The sequence below is a fragment of the Pagrus pagrus genome (genome assembly GCF_965226575.1).
Source record: "Pagrus pagrus genome assembly, chromosome: 16".
NCBI lineage: Eukaryota > Metazoa > Chordata > Actinopteri > Spariformes > Sparidae > Pagrus > Pagrus pagrus.
In genome coordinates this window covers 24,616,959-24,641,660 of record NC_140200.1, presented here as the reverse complement: position 1 = coordinate 24,641,660, position 24,702 = coordinate 24,616,959, and the positions used below count along the sequence as shown (strand labels likewise).

Sequence of the window (24,702 nt, the reverse complement as noted above, 5' to 3'; positions counted from 1 at the left end):
CCCTCTCTGATGTAGTGTGTAGACAGGGCTGTTTGTAGCTTGAGGGGGAGTGAGCTGGTGATGTTTTTATGAAAAGGTTCTGTAACAGGAAGATTTTGAATCCGTGTGTGTGTGTGTGTGTGTGTGTGTGTGTGTGTGTCTGTGTGTGTGTGTGTGTGTGTGTGTGTGTGTGTGTGTGTGTGTGTGTAGTGCTGTGATAAGTACCTGGTAGATATGTTTTCATGAAGGAGGATGAAAGTCATAAGTCTCTCTCTCTCTTTCTGTCGGTTGCTGCACACTATTCACACGTCATGAACAGCGTCCAAGGCTGAGCCACATTCATTCCTATGAAAGCTGCTCAGAGGCGCAGGGATAAAAGTTTAACTTCCTGGGTAGAAAATTACCTGTATCTTCCACCCTGTGGGGCCCATAGAGAATCTGCACTTGAGACATGCTGGCTTACTTCCTGTTTCCTGGCCTGCCCTCCACTAACTTTTCTAGACTTTCCCAATGTTAACGGACCGAATGGATCAAATTATGATCGTGAAACGAGTCCTTTCACATTGGTTATCCATCAAGGAAACACTTATTTTGGGACATGTTGATCACTCCTCTCCAATCAGAAGCTGTGTTATTAAGTGGTGACAGTTGTAAAAGTGATTGGAAAGATGAATGATATGTCCTGAGCTTTTGGAAATCTACTACAACACCTTCAGTGATTTTGTGATCATAAAAATGTTCTGAAAAAAACTTGACAACAATGGTACACTAATTAGCAATAGTTCATGTAGTAATAAACATTAATTAACAGTTCACAATTAATAGTTAACTAATGTGTCAATCATTTACTAGTGACGATCATGTACATGAAGGTATTGAAAGTAAGGACACATTATTTAACATTGATTAATGGATTAATAACTAACTATAACTAACTAACAGTTAACTGATGTGTCAAGTAATCATTTACTAATGGTGTTCATGTTATTTAAGGTGGTTATTCATACATTATTTAATAGTTTATTTATAGTAACAATAATAATAAGGTCACATTAATTGACAACAGGTAATGGAGGAATAACCATTAACTAATAGTAGATAACTTATGTGTCAAGTAATCATTTACTAACTATGCCCATCTAAATGAAGGTGTTAATTTACATATCATATAATAGATTAATAAGCCTCTAATAACAGTTAATAAAATAGAAAAGGTAATTAATTAATTATAGTAATTGCAGTGGTAAGCATTAACTAGCAGTTAACTCATGTGTTTGTTAATCACTCATTAATGGTGTTTGTCTTAACTATACATAATTAGTTTATAAAGATTATATCAACATCAGTTAGTAAAAAAAGCACTAACCAGTGTCTAATTTATACATTAATAAGCATTAAGTTTCTATCAAAAAATGTCTCATGTTAACATTTATTATGGGATTTCATATTAGTTAACCTGTTAAGCCCGAGCAGATATTTACTCAAACCCAGTGGCATATATACTTGCACATCTGAACAAATATTTCAAGAGTTCCCTTTATTATGATACCTCGATTATTCAAATAGACCTTGTAGTTGCAGAGATACAATCTGTTAATTATGGGCATGTCATTTTCAAGCAGAGACTTTACAGTTCTTAACAAGTTAAGGTACTTACTAAAATTAGAATGTGGTTGAAAAAGATGTTTGTTAATGTGTATGTATGTAAGTTTTCAACTTTGAAAACTTGTATTTAATAATGTTTATATATATAAATATATAAATTAATCAATGTACCATTATTGTGAAGTGTAACCAATAACTAACAGTAGATGTGATACTGGCCTTGTTTGATTGACATGATGTTGAAGTTGTGGATGTGATGCATATGGATGACTGTTAGGATACTTGGTCGATCAACGTTATTGAGTATTTTCGAATTGTCAACCCTGTACCAGGCTATGCCCTTTTGATGCACCGTTGTGCAATTACTCTGACCTCATTCTGATTCCTACATAACATTGCCTAAAATCACATATATTGAAGACAATTTTTTTTTGAAAATGTTTCTTCATGGAGATTAATGTTCATGAAATAAAATAGAAAATGAATGAAGGGCTAATATAAATGTTCAATAATTGTGCCATGAAACAAGAGTAAAACAATCTGTGGAGGGCAGCAGCAGCAACACACAGAGGGACAGAGCAGCTGATGCTATAACAAGGCACATACGCATCTTAAATTATGTGAGATTTGATATTTCTTAAACCACCAAAAACCTGTTGAACTCTTATATACCAACTTATAGCCAACTTCCTGTCCACTTATAGCAGCTTAAAAAAGTAACCATTATGGGAGATAACATTAAACACCACTGAACATTTCACATTATCATATTTAGATTAGTGATCATCATGTAGTTATACTAAGAGCAGATAGCTTTCACCAGCAGTACTAAAGTTAGAAAGCTTAGATGCTCTTACAGCTGATAGGCCGTATAAACACATAAGAAGACAGATTGCATTCACTAGCACTGGCAGCACACTGGCTCAGTTGACAGCAGTCAGGTTTTACCATGAATCAAGGATTCCATCTAGTGGCCAATGATGACATTTTCAGAAATGTTTTTCAGCTCCTCCTGTGATGAACTGCTAAAGGGGTCATAACTCTCATTAAGGGGAGATAATCCTGTTACTACAACCCAGATTCAAGACGTTGGAAAACAATACAACATTTTCAACCTGTACTCAATTGTATGAAGTACAAAGACAAGATATTTAATGTTCAAACTGATAAAACATTGTTTTGTATATATGCTTACTGCTAATTGGCAACTAATTATGTCATATTGGGTATGAAAGGGAAATCCTCCAAAGGCTCAGTCCTTTACAAACAAGGACAGGATGAGATTCAACACTTAGCAAAATGCTAAACAGTTTAAGAGCAATATTTTTCAACACAAGTGGAAGAACTTTAAGGATTTCACAATCTAAAAACCATAACATCATTAAAAGATTCAGAGAATGTGTAGAACTTTCTGCACATAAAGGCCAAAATCAGCAATAATAATCACAGGATACCTGTGATCCTCAGTGCCTCAGGCAGCACTGCATTAAATTGGACATGTTTGTGTAGGATAACACCACATTAGCTCTGAAATATTTCAGAAAACCATTGTTGGCAAGTATAGTTTGCCAACAATGCATCTACAAATGCAAGATTCTGCCAGAAAAAATGAGACATATCAACAACATCCAGAAACACTGCCAACTTCTCATGTGTGTGAGGCATGATTTAACTAACATCAGTTTAGCTATGTGGCAGTGTCCTCAGGCAGATTTGACAATGTATAGATGAGTTAAAAATACAACTATTCAGTAAATGATAAAAGGACTGCATTTAGTGTTTTAGTCAACATCACATTCACCCATTCACACACACATTCATACACTGGTGGCAGAGGCTGCCATGCAAGGTGCCGACCTGTTCGCCAAGAGCGATACAGCTTCCAAACCAGAGTGCCCCACGGTATTTCTATACTCACACACACTCACAAACACAATTGGAACAGCCATCGGGAACAAATTAGGGCTCAGTATCTTGCACAAGGATACTTCAACGTGCAGCTGGGGGATCCAGGGATTGAACCACCAACCTTCTGATTAGTGACCCCGCTCTACCTCCTGAGCCATAGCCGGCACCAATACATATTGAAGAATCTATATTTTACACAAATGGGAAAATATCTCAAAAGTACATTGGAGGTCCACAGTAGAGCATGGGTCCCCAACCTAATGACCTAATAACCCAAACCTGGTCGAGTTTGGTCACTTCATATGACATGGTGCTTTCAAGTTCTTTATGTGAAAATATAACGTTAAAATAAATAAAGACTGTAAAGATGACTGATGAGTGATATTAGATGATAGCTGATAAGAAGTGATAGAACTACTGTCTGTGTTAGTTGCTAGATGTCCCTTAAAGCTATTGGATTTGTTATTTACAGGACAATGCGTTTAACGCAACACAGAGGCTATTTGTTATATGTATTATTTGCCCCTTCATTGGTTACTACTTGGTTGGTTACTACTTGGTTTGGACAGAGCTGCACTCTATTCCACACCTGGTCGGTGTAGAATGATGATGGTCCACTTGGCACGTGTTCACTTTACATTTCAAACTTCAACACTAGTCACAAACCTGTTGGGCTGGGTGTTCTGACAAAGACACTTTATTTTATTATAAGTAACACTTTAGTTAGTACATTGACAATGATCCAATGCACTACATCAACCAGAATACAAAAGCCAATGAAAAGAGCAGAGTAATGAAAGTCCTTTGTAAATAATTCAGACAGGGAATCATAAGCAGTCATAAACTGAACAAAGAACCAGACCAAACCAACTATACAGTTTTATCGTAGGTCCAGTCCATTTCTCATGTAAATCAAAGGGCAACAGGAAAATACATCGCTTGCAACATTACGTTTGAACAGTGCTTCAATTAGGACTCATACAGTAAATACAGACAAACATTACATGAGGCCATATAATGCTCTCAGTCTGCACACGGTGTCTGTCTGGCTTCACTGTGTTGGTGTTGTTCCTTAAACATCATAATTAATGTTGTTCCAGGACTGTCATTACAACTGACCAATCACACTGTCATGATGTCATCGCTCTGTGACTAGTGTTGGTGTTGTTCCAAACCTATCATTTGTAATTACAAAAAAAGTTATGTCTGGTTAGAAAACAAAAAATACTTGGTAGGCAAACATGGTTTGTGTTATAATAGACAATTTCAAAAAGGTTTAACACATGTTACAAAGGAGAATTTCTCTAATGTACGTATTTTGCAACATCAGTTATGATGTCCCAGGAACAATGGCCAAACGGCTATTAGCTCATGCTGCAAACTGAGCAGGAAAGACCAGCCAAGGTTTTACCCACTTATCTATTGGAATTTGGATGGTAAGGCATCCCAGTACTGTCTCTTGAAAACAAACACTAAAGACATGGCATGTCACTGCATGTGGTTCTGTTCACAGCAGTGCTTTCAGACAGGATTGTGTTGTAAGACTTGGCTGTACACATTGAAACAGCGAAACAATAAGAAAATGAATAAAGCTTGTCTTTCTTCTTCCTTTTCAACTGACAAACAGCAAAAATGTGGAGAGGGCAGGTTAAAGTTGGCCAATTTTTACTGATTTTGTGCTATCAATAAGGAAAAAATAGATAGAAGTCCAATAAAAACATCAACCCTTATATCAGAATGTTACCTATCAAATGAAATCATAAGAATACATCGATGACAAAGGGCCCTGGAAATATGACTTTAAAAAAAGGTTTCCTGTGGCTGAACTTGGTACAGATTGGGGTACATTTATCTGAATCTGAGTATGAGTAAGTTGAGTGATGTGGGGGAACAACAACTAATCGGAATCTTTAAATTCATCCTCAGCATAATTTTAATAAATAATCTACCTCTTTCAAAAAGAGTAATTGAATCATAAATTTTCCTTTTCCAAGAAGCTAACTTGAACATCACAGAACCAACCAAACAGAGCTTAATATTAAGAATCTTTTGATGTTGCCACTGGTGAAACAATCTGTAAGAGCAGCCGTAGTTAAAGCAGCTACAGGGAGTTCTTCCTGATGTCTCTTTATGACATACACAAGCAAATGAGACCATCTGTCAGATGATTGGCTATTTCTATGCAGTTAGTCTTAATTCCTGTCAGCGCTCTGCAAAATCAGACAAAACAATTTATAACATGCAGACCAGAAGAGTCTGCTTACGTTTTCCCAGGGAATTTTTGCAGTGTGTAGTACAATAGCCAGGAGAAATTTATTTCTGATGGCAGAACAGCGACAGCATACAGTCAAAAACACAAATAATCAGTCATTCAATAGATGGAGAGGATTGTGGAATTTGAAAGGATTCGAAAAATTATCCTGAAAAAGGATCCTTTCATTCAAGACAGGAAGGTAATATACTAATGTATACAGTCCATGGATGGATGGGGACAGTGGACATTAGGGTGATACAACTGGCTATAACATAACATTTTATGTTGGCCTAGCTACCAAGCTGTTACTGTTATTGGCCCATTATTATGAAGACGTTCACACTCCCATCTAGTCAAATATGAGAAATTGGTCAGCGGCCTTAAGCTTCAAACTATGATGCTCTACTCCTCAAGCGTCAGTTTTGCATGCAAAGGGATCTGTGGTCAAGTTAGCAGTAATACATAATATACAAAAAACATGTATACATAAGTAACATACTGTATTAATAAAAGTGGCCGATTCCAGTCCCTGGCAGGTCGATTGGTGCGTCTCTAGATTTATACATTGGCAAAGTACCAACATGATTAACACACACTTTTAGTGTGACACAACAGTCGTTATCCCCGACAGGCAGACGATGTACTTTTACAAGCAAAAACATTTGTTTTTTGAAAATAAATGATAACTATTTCTGCCATGTGCCTCTATCCATCACAGCTAGACAGAGATGTTGGCTACGTTTTTTCAATATATGGTCACATGACAATAAATGTGCACAGTTGCCTAGAAACAGGAGATGGCTCATCTTACTCCACTCCCCTGTTGCAGTTTCTGCCAGTATGAGGGTGGAATACAGAGGGTGTATCACACAGCACATATTAAACCTCCATCCTGTCACTTCCTGATCAGTGGTGTTGTTTGATTGAATAAGTTGGATTATCATTAGTGTGGTATCCATTGTTTATAAGTTTGGCCCTTAGTAGAGTCTGAATGTCTGATGGTCAGACCAAGTCTTATGAAGCTTTGGGGATTTCTGAAGCGTCAGAGCTTAAAACTCAGTAAACACAGTGACCTCTTGTGGCTCGTAAAACTTATAGCAGCTCTTTAAAACTGGGGCCTACGCACCACCACACTTATCTATAATGGTTGTAGTCTCATGTGTGCAATGTGTTGGAGAAGTTTTAATGGATCTGCATGCTTTTGTGCTGCATTCAATTTGGATGTTCAATATTTTACATTAAAATAATTATTCATTGTCCAACTGGCCTAGATATAATATAGTTTCTGACATGAACCATCAATGTACATTTTTGGTGTATTTGCAATGCGACACTGGTCATATTTTTAAGCCTCCTGGTCATGGTTGATATTTAGGCCATCTGACATCTCATATAAGTGGCAATGTGATGGGACTGGAATGACATTTGCCTACTTTATTTATTAGATCATTACTTGGTATCACAAGGAAATGCCACTATGATTATTTCTCTAATGTACATAAATTAACTGCATACAGTTTGGTCAAAAAGTCTGAGACCACTAGATAAATACTTCTACTTTGCTTTTTTTTTTTATGTAATGCTATTTTCATTACGAATGATAATATCAGCTTAACAATATGAGCTAAACATTCTTTCTAAATGTCCATGAATGTCAGACTATCTCAGTATTTGGTTCGCCCCTCTTCTGCTTTCATGACAGCATTGCACTGGCTGCATGGACTCCACAAGTTAGTGTTAAACCTGCTGACTCATGTTATCCCAGCCTGATTTGACAGTGTTCCACAAAGCTTCTGTGCTCAGCTTTCTCAGTCTTCAAGTGCCCCATACATGGTGAATGTGGTTGAGGACAGGGGACTGTGGAGGACAGTCCAGGATAGTCAGGACTCCTTGGTCTTCTTTGGTCTTCAGTAGTTGTGTCAAAGCTTTGAGGTTTTGGCTCATTATCCTGCTGCAGGATGAACCCTTCTCCACAAAGATCAAACCAGAGGGTGGGGCATGTCTCTGAAGAATGGAGTGGTGCTTCTCCCTGGTCAGGGTAGAGTCAGTTCTGTGCAGGAGTCTGAAAACATCTTCCACCACTATGTTTCACTGTGGCGTTGAAACACTGTGGTATCATTCTCTGTCCTGTTCGTCTCCCTATATACATCCTTCTGTTACTGACACTAATCAATCACTGTGATTCATCGGTAAATAGACTTTTTTCATCATCCACTGTGAAATTCTGGCATTTCTGAGCCCACCTCAAGTGTCTGTCCTTGTTTCCCTCCTGAGAAGTGGTTTAGAAACTGCTGCTCGCCCTCTGAGACACTACAAGTCAGCCTTCTTTGACAGAACGACTGCTGATTGGACTCTTGTGTTGTTTATTTAGTCAATTCTGTATCTGTGCTTTTTTTTTATCTCTCAGGGAACTAAGCTTGATATATTGATCTTCTGATGCTCTGCCTGATTGTCCAGCTTCTGCAAATAATCTCTTTTGAGTTTCATGCACTGCCCCCTGAGAAACGTTTAGTCTCTCCATGATTTGAAGCTGAGAAAGCCCCTCTTTGCTTCGAATAACAATTTGACTTCTGACACTGTGATTTACTTTCTGAATCATAAAGTTTCTGATTATTTCCAGGTTTACATGACAATATCAGAGAATTTCAATGTGCTGTCAAACCTTTGGACCTCCCTGTAGTTAAGCTGTAAAACTTTCAAAACTATCAAACTGAACGAAGCGCTTTCCAAAGCAGCAGTTGTGTTTGAAGCTTCGGACGTCATCAGTGATGTGATATTCTTCATTTGACACAAGCTCTGGAACAGTGGATTCAAACAGTGTGCTTCACAGGAGTGAAACAAGCTTCAGTAACATCTGCCCATCTCTAGTTAGAAGTACTCTAAACATGATGTGATTAACCTTCTCCCAGCCTGAGGAGGAGCAAATCTAACAAACGTGTGTGAAAATCCAGTCTTAAACATACAGTGTGCATCCTGACTTCAATCATTTTTTCTTTACAGGAAGAACAAATACAGGGTCACAGCCACGAGTCAAACTCCCGCAAAGGCAGCTCCCTCCCACCACTCCACCAGACTCCAAACATAATGTCTCTAATTTTCTTTTATTATTATTCAGATCTTTCATCAGTTCATGTATGTTTTTCTGTAGATTCTATTTCTCAGGATGAAGGTGTTAATGTTGGTCTTAAGCCTTCATAACTCTGTCATAATGACATTCTGGAGGATTAATACTGATTGTTTTTTTGTTTTTTTTGGTGTAAAAATAGTCACAGAAATTTTAAATGCATTTAAATTCTCCTACTACAATGTATTATTTGACTCCAGTCTGTGTCTCACTTACCAAGCCTGTCACTGAATTTGAGCAGGTGGATTTAGAAACACTGTAGAAATGAAATGAATACAACTTTAGCATATAAACAGGTATGAAGCACAGACATTCTTTACAGATAGAAAAAGAAAGCAAGAGATGTAATAAAATTACAATACCTCACACAAATGATCATTTTCAGTCCCTTCTGTCTGCTCACAGTCTTTGTTCACAGTGAACCCAACATTTTCACTCATGATGCTGTTTGTTTTAAGTACATTTTCTTCATTCATTTTTCAGGTACATATTTGGGTACGTGAATTTGTCTTAATTTTTTTTTCACTGAAGGGTTGGAGGCTCTGTCTATTGATACAGGCCATAAATCAAAACCTAAACCTACTTGGGTGATCAGCCAGCTGCCCTGTACAGACTGGGTCCCATCAGCTCTGTTTCTCTGTATACAACTGTGGGTAGAATCTGGAGGCTGCAGCTGACTCACTGATCCACCTGGCCGACAGACAGAAGTCCCTACCACATCATCTTAGGCTACACGTACAGGAAGCTCCTCCCCTGCCTCAGGGCCCAGGCTGGTGTAGGTGACAGAGGGCTCCAGGACGCCAGGACTAAGTGGCGGCTGGTCGGTGGCCGCCTGGCCGCCTGTGTTCCTGAACTGCTTGTAGACTCTCGGGTCCTGGGCCACATAGGTAGACGAGGAGGAGTAAAGGACCAGGCCCAAGATAATAATGAGGAAAGACAACAGGTAGAGGCCCGAGAACTGCAACACAGAGACAGACAGACTTAAACCTAACAGCTGAAATCCTATCTAAATATAAATGAATATAAATCACTATGCCCCTCGTGTAGTGGTGATGTCAGTGTTCCCCAGGGATCTATTCTAGGTACACCGTATATTCATTGACAGACAGGAGGTGGGTTGGTATTGCTGGATCGGCTTTGGGTTCTCCAGGGTTCTGTCCTGGGTCCGATGTTGTTTGATTTGTATTTACTTTCCTTCATTTATGTATATATATATATATATATATATATATATATATATATACATATATATATAAATGGCAAAACTTACACTTCCAAGTGTGAATTTGGTACTGCAGTGAAGCCATTGGATGACGGCATCATAGTGTGTGTCTGTCTATTAGCCAACCTAAAATTAACTTCACTGCCGTGAACTCCGTATCAATCCATCCTTCAGCCTGAGTTTTAAAGTGCATCCTGCTTTTTACATTGCTGGCCCTCATTAAGCAAGCAGCTCAAAGTAAAATGGATGGCAGACAAAGAGAATTCAAATAAAGCACATTATTCATAATATGCTAAAACATTTCTGATGCTAATGATGGTATTCCTAAAAATGTTGTAGCAGAACGTGACACTGGTGTCAATGAAACCAGTATACTGCACACCCCTACTGAGAATGTAATAATTATAAATTACCGCAAGCATCCTTTTCTTCATTTTGTTGTGTAAATAAAGAGTGCATCATTTAACATATAACCTAACCCATCCTGTCAGGAGACTCTAGTTAACAGGGAACATATTGTCTGTTAAAGCTGGACAGTGTAGAACAGATTCATCAGTGCACTCCTGCAGTATAACATAGTCGAGCTATGATGGCAAGTTAAAAAAAGATCGATACAGCAGATACCTACATTTTTACTCCAGTTGGTCTTTTTCCTAGTAAAAAACTGTAGCACCTACATTACCCACCATGCAACTTGATTGCCGATTGTCGATTTCTAGACATCTTTTAACCTGCACATCTACAAAGGAACGCTCCCTGGCAGTGTGATATTACCTTGTAGTGGAAGAGGAAGAGGCCACAGAAGAGGCTGTACAGGTCAGCTGTGAGCAGAGACAGATTGACTGAGGTGGCACTTGTTCTCTTCATCACCACTGGCATGAAGCTGTAAAGGCTGAACATGAAGGCACTGAAACCAACATAGAAAAGACCTGCAAAAACACATAAGGAGCAAATGATTTTACATTACATTTACACCGATCAGCCCAAACATTGAAACCACTGACAGCTGATGTAATTGACAGTGATCATCTCATTACAAAGCAATGTTCTGCTGGGAAACATTGGGTCCTGGTATTCATGTGGATGCCACTTGACACACACCACCCATCCAAACACCGCTGTGGACCAAGTACACCGCCTCATCGCAATGGCACTCCTTGATGGACAAAGGGCCCTGGCACACCACAAAAACTGCTCAGAAGCAGAGAGAGCTTAAGGTGTTGACCTGGCCTCCAAATTCTCCAGATCCAAATCGGACTTGACCACCTATCGGATGTGCTGGAACAAGTCTGATCCATGGAGGCCCCACCCCCCAACATACAGGACCCAAAGGATCCACAACAAAGTTCTTGGTGCCAGACACCACAGGACACCCCCAGAGGTCTTCAGACCATGCCTTGACCGGAGCTGTTTTTGCTGCACAAGGGAAACCTGCACAATGTTAAGCAGGTGGTTTTAATGTTGAGGCTGATTGGTGTATACTGCTTTAAAAGCAATTTCTGGTCCATGCTCACCTATCTGCCAGTCCCAGGGAACCTTCAGTAGCTCCTTGTGTTCCATGATGGCCCTGCAACAGAGCACATACACAGAAATGACAACAGCTATTTCCACAGTCCCTGAACAATGAGGTCCTCAGGGCTCCAGGGTGGCACATGCACCCGGCATTCTGTCAAGTGTGAGTAAACATTTTCTTTCTAATATTCAGCAGGTCTGATTCAAGAAATGTACACCAGCTGTATCGACAGTTGCCTTTGAGCAAATATTAACCTATAAACAAATTTTTTTGTAGATTACGTTCATCAGGATTTTGTGCCATGCATGTCTGTGTGGGTGTGCATGTTTGACAACGCGCCCTGTACTGCGACCACAGTCCTTACATATGAACGAGACAAATTGTGAGGCATCACAACCATAAAACACAGTTCTCCTCATTTTGAATGGGCTATTGATTATTTTTTGGCATGTAAAATGCTGCGGTACTCGAGTGGAGCGCCTGGATGTGGGCGGGAGAGGCGGCCCGCGACAAGATCGTCATTGTTTATAAAGGATATGCAGGATACAGCCGCTTCATACACCAGACATAGGCTTTATAACGTGGCCTCGTTCATGTGAGTCAGCTATCACTCTTAATCTTCCAGCTGCTGAATGTTGTCATGTGTCCAACAGTTTGCTCTTTGAATTCTATTATCTCCTCTTCTAGTGCCTGGCACAATGGTGTCCTCAGTGTGGCTGTTGAAGAGGGCTGGTCAAGGATGTGTGGATATGGGAGGATGAAGCTGTAGTGCTGGTAGCCGAAGGCTGGGCGGCCGAGTCCGATGGAGCTGTTGCTGTCGCGTAAGGCGCAGAGGCCCTTTTCCCATGCAGCTTCTCAAGACCAAGGTCAGCTAAATTATGTGTTGTTACAACTGCTGGAAGAGTAAGCCACATTGTTTCTGATCTTCCACTGTCTTGGAGCCTGAGGAGAATATGTAGGTAACTGTATGCATTTTGCTATGTTATGAATGAAAAACTGTCTACGACAAAACGCTTGATTACTTATCCCCCTCGTACCGTCATGTCAGCTTCTCTGTGACTTGATGTATTAAAGGCCTCAATTTAGACTTCACGTGTGCTCCGGACCAGGTGTAAGATTTCTGACAAGTGGGTGAAAAGAAGGCTTAAGCCCTGTAGGTGCAACTGTACCTCAGTATAGTGGATCACCAGATTATCTAGACTCGCAGTTCGTAGTTACTTAGATACCTAGCTGTCACAGGGTGTATCTCACACCACCACACAAACTCACAGCTGGATGCCGCTGAAGAAGGATCCAAAGAGTCCCATCATGCCGAGGAACTCCACACGGCTCAGGTTCTTCACAATGAACTCCTCACAGACGTTGGAGATCCCGTACAGCGTAGCTCCTCCCAGAACCATAAGATCCCCAAACAGCTTCTGCTCTCCTGGACAGATGAGGGACAACAAGAGACAAAGAGAGATGGAAAGATGCATCCACATATACCTGCATCCTGAGCTTCAACATGTACTTACACATACATATAGTACATATGCCAAATGAAGGTACTCACCAAGGCCTTGCTGCCGACCAAGAAAGACGTCAGCTCCCACCATGCAGCCGACACCCAGCAGACACAGTACTGTCCCAAAAAAGTGGACAGCCTTGTACCTCACCAAGAGAAAGAACCAGGACAGCAGCAGAACCACTGGGATGACAAAGCAGTCTAACAGCTAAGAGGGAAGACCGAGACACAGAGACAAAAACGTTTTTAGTAAGTTGTTCGGAGCCAGGCCTTTCTCCTCTCAGAGGCTGCTGCTGTCCCTGGCAACTGCTGACCTCCACTGGAAGACTGTACAGCTGCACAGAGACTCAAAGCACACCTGGGTCTTGTTCATACAGGTTAGTCTGTTTGATTTATTAAGGGTGCAGTTTTGGGTTTAAGGTGATGTATTTTTTTTTAAGTTGCTAAGCTGTGGATTTGTTGTCTCCTGTCGGTAATAAGAAAGGGCTTGCCTCAGGGTGGGGCAAACACACTACACATGCAGACTAGAAGCTTCATAGAAGACAGAGTGGTGTAAACAGTTAATCGTTTGGACCATTTGGATTGTCTAAAATAGCCATAGGTCTGGTGATTTTGAGTTTTTAATTAATTTGGGATCTCTAGTGGATGGTCTTTTAAATGACTTATACCAAATGAGCATGGGCACACACATTGCCAGCACCAGCTTCAATACAGTGACAGAGTATGGTGAGCATCTGCTCATGTTTCAGTTTGTCTGTTTACATGCATACCATTTTGCATTTAGCAGTTAGTCTTTGTAAAATTATTGCTGCCTCACAAGATGCATTAGCTAAAAAAGCGGCTGGCATACGTAATGTGTATAACTTTATTTCTCTGAAAACCAAGTTAAAGATTTCTGTTCTGCCAGATTTGTTTGAGAGATTTTGAAAAATAATTGGGTTCCTGAAGAATTGGGTTTATTTTTCCTTTGGTCATTTTCAAATATACACACATCCACTGTTGTAACCTTAGAGTAGAACCTTGGAGCTGGAGGGGAAATGTCTGTGTAAACACACCATTAGGGTAAATCAGGTTTTCACATACACACACACTGACCTGCACACTGGAGAGTGTAGTGTACTGGTAAGCTTTAAGGACCAGATAGTTGGCCTCGATGTCTATCAAACCCAGAATCATGTATTTCCACCAGCGCTGCTTCAGAATAGCCAGCAAGTTGCCTTCCCCTGGACAAACAGAGACAGAGAAGATACAGAGATACTGAAGCATCAGTGTGTTGAGTATACATCATCAGTACAGAGAGGACACACGATATACTGTATATATTTTAATCAGCTTTATATATTCAGGGGAGTTTCACTGAGAGCAATGCTCTCTCTTTCAGGACGCCCTGATGACATTCACACAGTTCACTGCTCAGTGCAACCACAGTCTGACCTGCCAGCCACTGATAATATAAAATATACTCAAATATGCATAGTTTAGGTCAGAAGTTTATGACACTTAGGATGAAGTCATTGAAACTCATTTTTAACCAACTCACAGAATTTGTTTAACTACAGTATTGGCAAGTCTAACTAAGTGTATGTAAACTGAAATAAAAGCTGAGATAAATCAATAGCTCTACTATTATTCTGACATTAAATATTCTTAAATTAAGGTGACCTAAGACAGGGAAAAGGTTAACTAGAATTAAATGTCAGGAAATGTGAAAAACTGAGTTTAGGTGTGTTTGTATGTATGTATGTATGTAAACTTCCAACCTCAAATGCAGCTTTCCCTCTTGAAACACCTCTGCTGTATGTTAAGTCCTTCACTGCTTCCAATTTTGGGTCGAGAATCATCTTCATCAGCAATAATCTCACCACATCAACAGCAAATCAAACCAACATAAAGAAGCAAACAACCAGAGAAGGACTGTGAACCACAGACCAAGGGGTGAAGATGAAACTAGCGCTCCAGTGTTTCTCCACCTGTATGTGTCAGGTGATTCCAGTGGAAGATGTAACTGTCCTGACACCTTCTGACCGCTCAAAAACCTGGTAACTATGAAAGTGCCATGTCTTCATGCAGACACCAGTTGTTCAGTGAGCTCTGGCTGTTGCCTTTTTTTTCTTGTTTGTTTAATTTATATTTTGACAGGACAATAGAACAAAACAGATGCTATAGTATCTTATATCAATGGAAAGTCATGATGTTTACTGTCCCTGTTGTTTGTTCCTTACAGAGATTTCACCCCTTAAATAAAACCAGGCCTCAGCGTTCTCTAACGGTGTATGGGAAAGCCTTTTATCTTTCCAGCCCAAGCTTTTGTTCTTCTCCTATGTATTACTGTTTGTTGCTTATTTCAGTGGTATCATTTATTGCCATGCTGTCTTGTCTTGTGTTATCTTCAGTGTGTTATGAATATTTTGTTTGGAAATCTCTATCCCTGTATTTATGTATTTAGAGGACCTCTTTATCAAATGCACAGGCTGAACAAGGCAATAAATAGATACAGAGAAAAAGATACTGTACTTCTGTACTGTATGTATATGTTGATGAGGACCATCTTGAGTTACTGAATAAAAACACGCTTGCATTTCAAGGCTATTGAGCAACACATTCTAAGTGACGTCAAATACACAGTGTATATACACTCAAATACACAGTGTATATACACTCGAATACACAGTGTATATACACTCGAATACACAGTGTACATACACTCGAATACACAGTGTATATACACTCGAATACACAGTGTACATACACTCGAATACACAGTGTATTCGACGTCCACAGATAAACATAGTTTTAATTAAGCAATATTACACAAGAGGGTGTGCTTTACCATCATTATTGGCACGACAGTGATGCGGTCGGGACTGGGGTGCTTGAGTGTAATATGATTACAAAACAGTTGGCAAAAAAAGATATAATCAAACTGTATTCATGCTGTGGGGCAATTAGCTCTCAAAACAAAATTAAAAACTTCCTGCTGGTTTTCTCTGCTTCCCCGGAGTTACATGGGGTATGACTAATAACTGGATCAGTCATGTCAGTAGACTTCTATGTAAGGGCAGCCAACTTGAGCTGATGTCAATGTTGTTTCAAGAGATCATGGGATTTCACAAACTGATGAAATACCACACACATAAACTCAAAACTGCCTTGCTAGCTTGATCTTGATTTGGCTACTACGCCATGAACATTATATGCACCTAGCAGCATGAACCTAGGTGGTCTGCGATCTGCCAATATACACAAAGGGGAAGAAGCAAACGCTTGCTTCATCAACACATAGCATAGCAGTCCACTTCCGTGTTTTGGTACAGTTGCTTTCACACCTTATGCGGACCATACGCGAGTACATGTGAACTGTACTCGAGACCACCTCTTCAAATGGATGGTTTGCAAGCCGTGCCAAGTACGGTACACTTGCATTCACACTAATCAAAGGAACTGGACTCAGGTCAACTGTACTGGGCTCCGGGCCTGGATCCTGGATGTGAAAGCACCCTAAAAGCCTCATAAATGGTATTCATTAAAGGCAGTTACAAAGAGCAGTATTTCTAGTGATGAGCTTGATGTGCTGTCATGCTGATTTGTTCTTATCTGATAAATCAATCAGATTACTTGGTCAGAATGACTTGCTGTATAATATGGCTTGTTTCCCTGTCAGTAACACCATTATCATGGTGATGTTAACTGAGAGAATGAGAGTGTTGTGTGTTGTTACTGATATGTTCATGGAATAATGTCACACTGGAGAATTTGCTCCTGAATCGCAGACACATAAAGTGTCTAGTTTTCTCTAATGCACAATTTCTACTTTTAGGTTTAATGTAGTCGTAAGTCTCAGTCAGAAACAGTCGGCCAGGCACCAGATATGGGTTTATTTCTGTAAGGCTCTCCGCCACACTGACAGCTCAACAGTCATGTAATGAAAAACTATCCTGAGAGTTGCTGTCGTGTTTGGTGTCATTTACATATCGACAAAGATATTTCTATGCTTCTCTTCTCTGCTGTCTGTGTTGGAGTTTGAAAAACACACACACACACACACACACACACACACACACACACACACACACACACACAAGCCCTTTCAGACAGAGATTCCGCAATATCGCCACAACGAAGGCTCGCCTCCACAACACCTTTATTTGTTCACACTGAACCAAGCAGCTCCAGTGTGTCAGTTCATACAGCATGCCGGGGTTGCAGAAACAAAAGAGGCGTAATGGTACACATCATAACGTTGAGATCTGTGTGTTTTTTTTATTGTGTTCCCACCTGTAAATCTAAAAATGTCTCAGCAAACTATTTATAACGGATCCTGTCATATGGTGTTATAATGTGTCGTGATTGAGATCCTGATCCACCATGCATCGTGGAAAGTGACAAAGATACATTTCTTGCCTTAAATGACATCACATAATCACCATCAGTAAATAGCAAACCCTGTCCAGCTCTCACTTGTGGAGGGAGATGCTGTTTTCCAGGGGGAAGTTCACTGACGTGTCTGTACGGAGGGCTGACCGTCTCGCCTACATCTGCCATCACTTGTTCTTTAACCACAGCACTCCTAACCCATGACCTTAAATAAAAATCAGATGCAGACCATTGAGTAATATGTTTGAGAACCCCTGATCTATACAATCTCCACCGTTCCAAGGGTCAGCAATTCAGTATCTGACCAAGAGTTATGGCGTTGAATGACCAATTCAAAAGTGTTTTGTGAGGTCACAGTGACCCCTGACCTTTGACCAGGAAATTCTGATCAGTTCATCATGTAATGACATATTCTCCAGGCTTTCCTGAGATATCGCGCTCACAAGAATGGGAAAGTGATATGAGCTGTTGCCGGCACAGAATCCAGATATGTGAAGTACAAAATGAAGATGAACAGTTGTAAAAAGCCTCTCTCTCTGGTTTCCTGCACAGACATGAGTTGAGTTTCACAACATAGGCTTGTTTAAGGGAGAGACGGTGGTCGCCACAAGCTGGCCGCAGTAGTGAGACGTCACCACAGCCCGCTCGGAGGTGTGGCCTTACTTACTTTGGCCCTGCTCTTGAGAGGGTCCATCTCGGGGGTTGGCTCAACTCGTTAAACTAGTAATGGAAACTCAAATCAACATGGCACTGTTTGATTCAGTATGGCCAAAAGTGCTGCCCTAATCCCACTAGTTTCAGCATACTTGTAGTACTCTACACACACACACACACACACACACTGTGTCCGTCTGTACCTTGCCGAACTGCCAGCGTGGTGGTGTAGACCAGAAACAGCAGGATGTAGTTGAGGAAGCTCTGGAACACCGGCGTGTTAGCGTGGAAGTCATCCGCCAGGTACTTGCTGGTCAGACTGATAGCGCAGATCAATAAGGACAGGGCCTGACCCAGGGCCAGGGTCACCAACAGGTCCCTGCAGAGGACAAGAGACATGGACAAAGTGTCATCAGTGTTTCATTAAAGATGATTTCAGATCATAATCATAAGCAATGTTTGTGCTTATGATTACATCATGTGGCTTATGCTCTGTGTTCCCATACACACATAACCTTCTGAATCCTATTTAAACTGGCAACAGATAACTTCTTTGCTTTAACTTGTCATTCTGATGTAAACACTGATTCGAAGTATAACAGCTATAGTAAAATGACACCATCTACGTATAGATTGGTTCTCTATAAACCTTGCTTTCACTATGCTATCCACCAGGCTGGATGTTGGGTGCAAAAATGAAGGTAGCGTTACAGCAAAAACAGGAATCGTGTCTGCCATACCAAAATAAGAAGAGGTATTGTTTTAACCCTAACCCTCTAACCCAGGTAGTGGTAGAACAACTAAACAGACGGCCATTCACGGGTGTCAAAGTCTGGAGTTGCTATTCTTGTGCAGAAAGGCACAAAATAAAAACTGATGGAAAGCAACGAATGCTGCATGCTGCAATTTTAATGTTAGGGGTTTGGTGCCTTGCCCAGGGGCACCTCGACAGTGCCCAGGAAGTGAACTGGCACCTCTCCAGCTACCAGCCCACACTCTGTACTGACTGGTCTAGGTTGGTCAAGAACCAGCAAATGAACTGAGCTGGATCATTCTGGCCTTCACAGCAGTAAATGAGCTGCAGCTACTTCTTAGCTGGCTAGTTAACCCGGCCAGGGGGGTGGTGTTTTCACCCGTGTCTGTTGTTTGTCGGTTGGTTTGTCAGCAGGACTACACTAACTAATGAGTGGATTTCCATGAAACTAGGATGGAGGATGGGTCTCGACTCAGAATAGACCCCATTAACCTTCAGTGTTGATCTTTTTTCACTTCCTTTAACATTGTGAGATTGGGTGTTTTGCATGGATCTTGATGCAAAACATCAGCTGTATTTTGCTGGCTGGTATCATGAGTGACCACAACTTGATGCAGATACAGGGGACTGTTGGGCCTTGGCCAAGGTATGCGTTCTAAGAGTGTCAATCTAGTTATGAATGGAAGTCTTTGAACACATCTGACCAACTGGAATAATGTGCAGCCTCTTTACTGCCTAGTTAACTGTGACTGAGAGATCAACCCATTACAGTGGTCATATTTATCATATTCTTCGTGGACATGGACTGTGTTGGCTTTGTATTCTGACAACTTGCTTGACGTGTTGTGTTCTTTGCTTGTATGTGATCCTGCTCTGCTCGGTCTGCCTACTTTCGAGGTGCAATCTGTATTTTTGGTGAAAAAATGTTAATGAGAAGAGAAAGATGTTCATTGGCTGATTTCTTTCTGCCTAAAAATAATCAAACTCTCTTTGTTTTCATGACTGAATAAAGTGAATAAACACACTGACCTTAAAGGACAACACAGTTTCATATCGCAAATGTTGCATCATGACCTCATGACCAAAATCCTGAGTTTGAAAATCCTTCTCCAAAATTACACAGCGCTCCTTTAATAATTACAGAAACATTCCTCTGTGGCAGCAACAATAGCATCACCATGCACACACACACACACACACGCACAGACACACACACTGACATGGGACTAATATGATGGTCTCAAATTCAGTTTGCAGCCAAGTATCCAGTCCAACAGCCCCAGGCTCCACAGTCACAGGAGAAGCCAGGCATCAAAGACAAGGAGATGGCAGGAATGAAAGGGTAGGGGAGGAGGTGTGTGTGTGTGTGTGTGTGTGTGTGTGTGTGTGTGTGTGTGTGCTCATCCAAGAGTACATGTCTGACTGAGGTGTGAGGCAGCTTGAGAGAAACAGGGAGAGCAGCCATTGTGCAGCGCAGCACAGCCACAGTACAGGCTGATGAGGCAGCCATGGCATCCTCCTGTGCCAGCAGGCACCAGACCAGCGCACCGTGCCCAGGCTGAGCTCCAGCAGCTCAGGGTGCAAGATGCCCCGACTCAAACACACACACACCCCCACACACACATACATGATGTGGTGTTCTGCAAAGGTAAGATGCTGCAAGGTTGTAACGCTGACATCTGTTGCACCACATGCTCCCTGCAGCAGCAGGCTGATATGACGGTGTTACAGGTTGTGTATGAAACAAAAGGACAGCGGGCTCCCTGACCGCAGTGATGCTGCTGCTCTCACTGAGCGGAGAGTGGATGGAGCCTCTGCTCCACTCAGATTAGCGCCGTCATCATCATCTTACCTGGTGAAGACCCTCCTGATCCGCTGGTAAAGGCTCGGAGCCGGGGTGCCCGTACCTCTGGGAGCGCTCTCCACAGTGGAGACGACAGAAATCATCCTTCCACAGACGGAGCGCAGATCAGCGCATTGTGCTCCGAGGAGGACCGGAGGAGGAGAGGGGGGAGAGGCAGCAGCGCGGCGGACCCTCCTGCTCTCTGATGCGGGCAGCAGAGCACAGCACAGCAGCCCCGGGAGCGACGGTGACACGGACCTGCTGCTGAGCGTCCTCCCTGATGACAAACCTGACTGGGAACCTGGAGCTGCATTTAACAGAGAGGCTGATGTGGCCACAAGGCGGCGTCCTTTCACCCAGGCAGCCTCAAGGGATGAAGACGTAATGGCTGATCAGCACACACACGTGTCTACAGAGCATGGGGGGTTTGCGCTGTGCACACTGAGGCCTCGTCAGACAACTAAAGATATCACTTTATCATTTGACCTCGTGTTTAAAACTGGAATCATGTTTGTGTTTGAAACAAAGTCAGAGCCTGAATTATGTCATTGTGTCAGCCTCACCCACTGTTTTCTTCTTCCAAATGATTTATCAAACAAACTCCACTGACACAATATTCACAGTATGTATTTTTGTATGGTTAGAGGAGGTGGTAATTACCAGGTAACACATTTGAAATTTCTTTAAAGTTATCCCCAAATGACCACAATAATTACCTCAAAACATACCGAAAATGATCCCGATATGATTTTTCTGATATTTTCCAATCTATTTTCCTACTTCCAACTGCTTTCTGCTTAACTTCTAGTGAACTGAATTTCAACAAGCTCAGAAGTAACAAAAGGCTAGTACACAATGCTTTTACACTGCAGCACCTTTATTATGTTTTCCAACATACAGTAGCCTACAGTCTGCTGCATTAACAGACAAACACTGTAAATCGATGCTTGTTGGAAAAGAATTTAAGAGGCTTAGTCTGAGAATAGGTACAAACAATTTTAAAATGACAACCTTGGCCCCTCTGCCTGTTCTCAGAACAGTATTCAGAAACATTTAACACTTGAAGAGAAGATTTACAGAGATCAACGTCAGTGCGCTCAGATAAACTGTGCAATGCCATTTTCCAAAAGTATGATTTTAAAGTGAGACAGCTTTTCAAGACACATGAAGTGCAGTTATTCCCCTATCACATCTGGGTTGTAGAGAATGGTTAGACAATAATTCTACGGTGGCCCTGAGAGCTCAGCGCCCTGCAACTTAAGGAAACACAGAAATCAACAAAGTACAAGCAAACACAGAAAGCTTTGTCACCAATAAGACAACACACTGGCAGCGTTTAGAAAAAACACTGCAAACAGAGAAAACTGGTGGAGATGCGTCCTTCATGTCCTTATGTTTTGTTTGTGTGTTTTCTTACGTCGCCGTTACGTTACCATAGAACTGATTTTGTTATGGTCACCTAAAGTTTGGTTTGGGAACCATTATAATAACAATACATAATATGCAGTTGTGGTTTCATGTTATACATTTGAAGAAGGACACTTGGTGCATTCATGTGCTGTTGGAATAATTGGAGAAACCCATTCACATGAACAGAGTTCTCGTTTGGTACACGTTTTCCAACTTCAGCATCATACATGCAGAAGCATGGTGGACAAAAGTGAATGTTTAGTCCTTAGGTCCTTTTGCAAGTCAAAAAAGTCAGTTTGTCATAAAGGTAGTGAAGTACCATTAAGTTTTGTGTAAAATCGCTCGTGTGACAATTCAAACAGCATATAAACAATAATAAGTCTCTAGCCACTCAATACCATACATATGTTTTCTGAAATAATATCCCATGGCGGTCTGCTAGAAGTCTATTCACATATAGCATAAATGTATATATAAGTATTACTTACATATAATTTGTGATGTGGTTGTTTAGTTGCTTTTCATATAGAGTGACCTACTAGTTGAAAAAGTTGTTTATTAACAGCTTCCATTTCATGGAGAATTTGTATTAACTATGACTTTAAGTATGAAGGCAGCTATAAAAGCTTTTAAAATAAAAACAGACAAACATACTTGATTCAGTGTAGCAGAGATGAGGAAGGCTTTGGGTATTACAGGCTCAATCCTTTCCTCTGAAAAACACATTTTGAATTACAATTTAAAAAAATTAAATAGAGAAACTATGAAAAACTAAACAAATAAACAGAGTACAGCAACATATTTGCTTTGATCATTTCAGGATATTAAATGTCAATTAATAACCCTAATGTTATGTTTCAGTTTGTTTCTGATTTCCTGTTTTATTTTGAAGTTTTGCCCTCATGTGTCGTGTGTTGCTTTTCAGTCCCTCCCTTTGTGTGATTCTCCACTCTTTTTCTGTGTCCACCTGTGTCTTGTCTGTCAATCAGCACTGTGTGTATATAGTCTGTATGCTCCCTGATGTCTTTGTCAGTCTGTCCTGTGTTGTTCATCTGAGCCTGTTCCTGTGTCTCCCCATTCCTCCTCATGGTACGTTTCTGGTTTTGTGTTTTCTCAATTTATTCCTCATGTTTTTCCTGATTTGAACTTAGCTTTTGGTTGTGCTTTGTTTAGCTTTTGTGTTGCTACTTTGTTTTGTGGTATTTAAGTCCTTATCCTGCCTTCCTCCTGAGTTTTTTGCATCTGGGTCCTCAACAATTTTGCCTAACGTCACAGAACAAACTGACCAAAGTGGACCCAGCAGACACCAGCACGCAATTTATGGATATATGGGACAATATGTTTTCCCTTTTTCAGAATAACACGCCACGTTAGGAGGGCAGTTAAAGGGGCACTGTGTAGCTTTGGAGAATAAATTCACACTCTGATTTCTTTTTTATTTGCAATATTAATGAGGTAATAATACAACCTCAAAAAAAAAAGTTGCCATAACTGAAAAAACAAGCTGCTCTCAGAGGAAAATAAAGTCCCAGAACACTGTCAGTGAAGATCTTTCTCTTCTGATCAAAATTTCTTCCCAACACTACATAGTGCACCTTTTTAAAATGCTTTTCAGTTTCATCAGAACTAAGGTCTTATTTTAATAGTTTCGTCTCAGTAATAATCACATTTTGTCGACTAAGTCAGACAAGGCCAGATTGAGCAGTAGGGTAAACTGGAAGGAATCCAAGTGAAACTCTCTGTTGGCAAATAAATGAGGTCAGTCACGGTACGAGTTAATCGACCATGTTTTATTTTGCATCCAATTATCATATTGGTAGCAGCATGCAATGTGTGACCATAACTGTATCACAATTTCCTGACCCACCATCGCTATCATGATGATCTAGCTAGCTTCATGGAAAGTTAAGGTAATAATTTAACCTCTCCATCAGATTAGTTTGGAGGATTAGTTTTAACCTGTCAGACTTTTAACATCGCTGTGTTCCAAGATTGGTGGGTCCAAAGTCAATATTACTGACATGTTTCTTAAAACTATGAAAATAGGACTCTAGTTGAGTGTGGAGGATCGTTCAAATAGTAGGTTGACAAAACAAAACAAACTCAAGGTCCACCTTCTAGCTTTTTTAGTTTCATCATTTATCAGACATCATCTCAGGGTCTGCATCGGCGGATGGAGATAGCCAAGTTGTCAACAAGAGACACAGTACCATGATAACTGACACTAAGTTAGTCAACATCAGTTAATATGCAGGAGAGTTGAGATTACCAGCCGTACCAGTATTCTCTTCACATTGTGAGTCTGTGTTTTTCATTATAGCACAATGTGGTCCTAGAGACACCTCTTCAAGGCAGTTCTTTTTCAGATTTTTTTTTTTAACAGAAAAATCAAAAACTCAAGAGGGCAATAGACAGTAATGTTAGTATTTCACATGCACCACCGTTAGTAACCACATGTAGACCACCTGTAGTTGCTATCCAGGGGCTGGAAAGCAAGGGGGTGAACTTGACAGAATGTTTTACAACACAGTCTATTTATAATAAAGCGTAACGCAACC

At 40.8% G+C, this 24,702-nt stretch overlaps 1 protein-coding gene across 1 annotated transcript; it reads right to left on the bottom strand.

Annotated features, from left to right (window-relative positions):
• Positions 1–8,828: 8,828 nt before the first annotated feature.
• On the bottom strand, positions 8,829–21,079 carry slc35f1 (solute carrier family 35 member F1). Its single transcript, XM_084378087.1, has 8 exons — positions 20,744–21,079; positions 18,341–18,516; positions 14,205–14,332; positions 13,158–13,317; positions 12,875–13,031; positions 11,607–11,659; positions 10,867–11,021; positions 8,829–9,828 (listed from the first exon to the last, which is right to left on the bottom strand). The coding sequence occupies exons 1-8, from the start codon at positions 20,836–20,838 to the stop codon at positions 9,595–9,597; spliced, it is 1,158 nt and encodes a 385-aa protein (XP_084234213.1). The 5' UTR covers positions 20,839–21,079; the 3' UTR covers positions 8,829–9,594.
• Positions 21,080–24,702: the final 3,623 nt, after the last annotated feature.

What these genes read in the sequence shown, in the direction of transcription:
- slc35f1 (XM_084378087.1), bottom strand. Translation starts at nt 20,838, where the DNA reads ATGATTTCTGTCGTCTCCACTGTGGAGAGCGCTCCCAGAGGTACGGGC. An exon ending in TCCCTGGGACTGGCAGATAG is followed by an intron (nt 11,022 to 11,606) that starts GTGAGCATGGAC and finishes GTGTTTTTGCAG; the next exon opens with GTCTTTTCTATGTTGGTTTC. An exon ending in TCTTCCTCTTCCACTACAAG is followed by an intron (nt 9,829 to 10,866) that starts GTAATATCACAC and finishes TCTGTGTTGCAG; the next exon opens with TTCTCGGGCCTCTACCTGTT.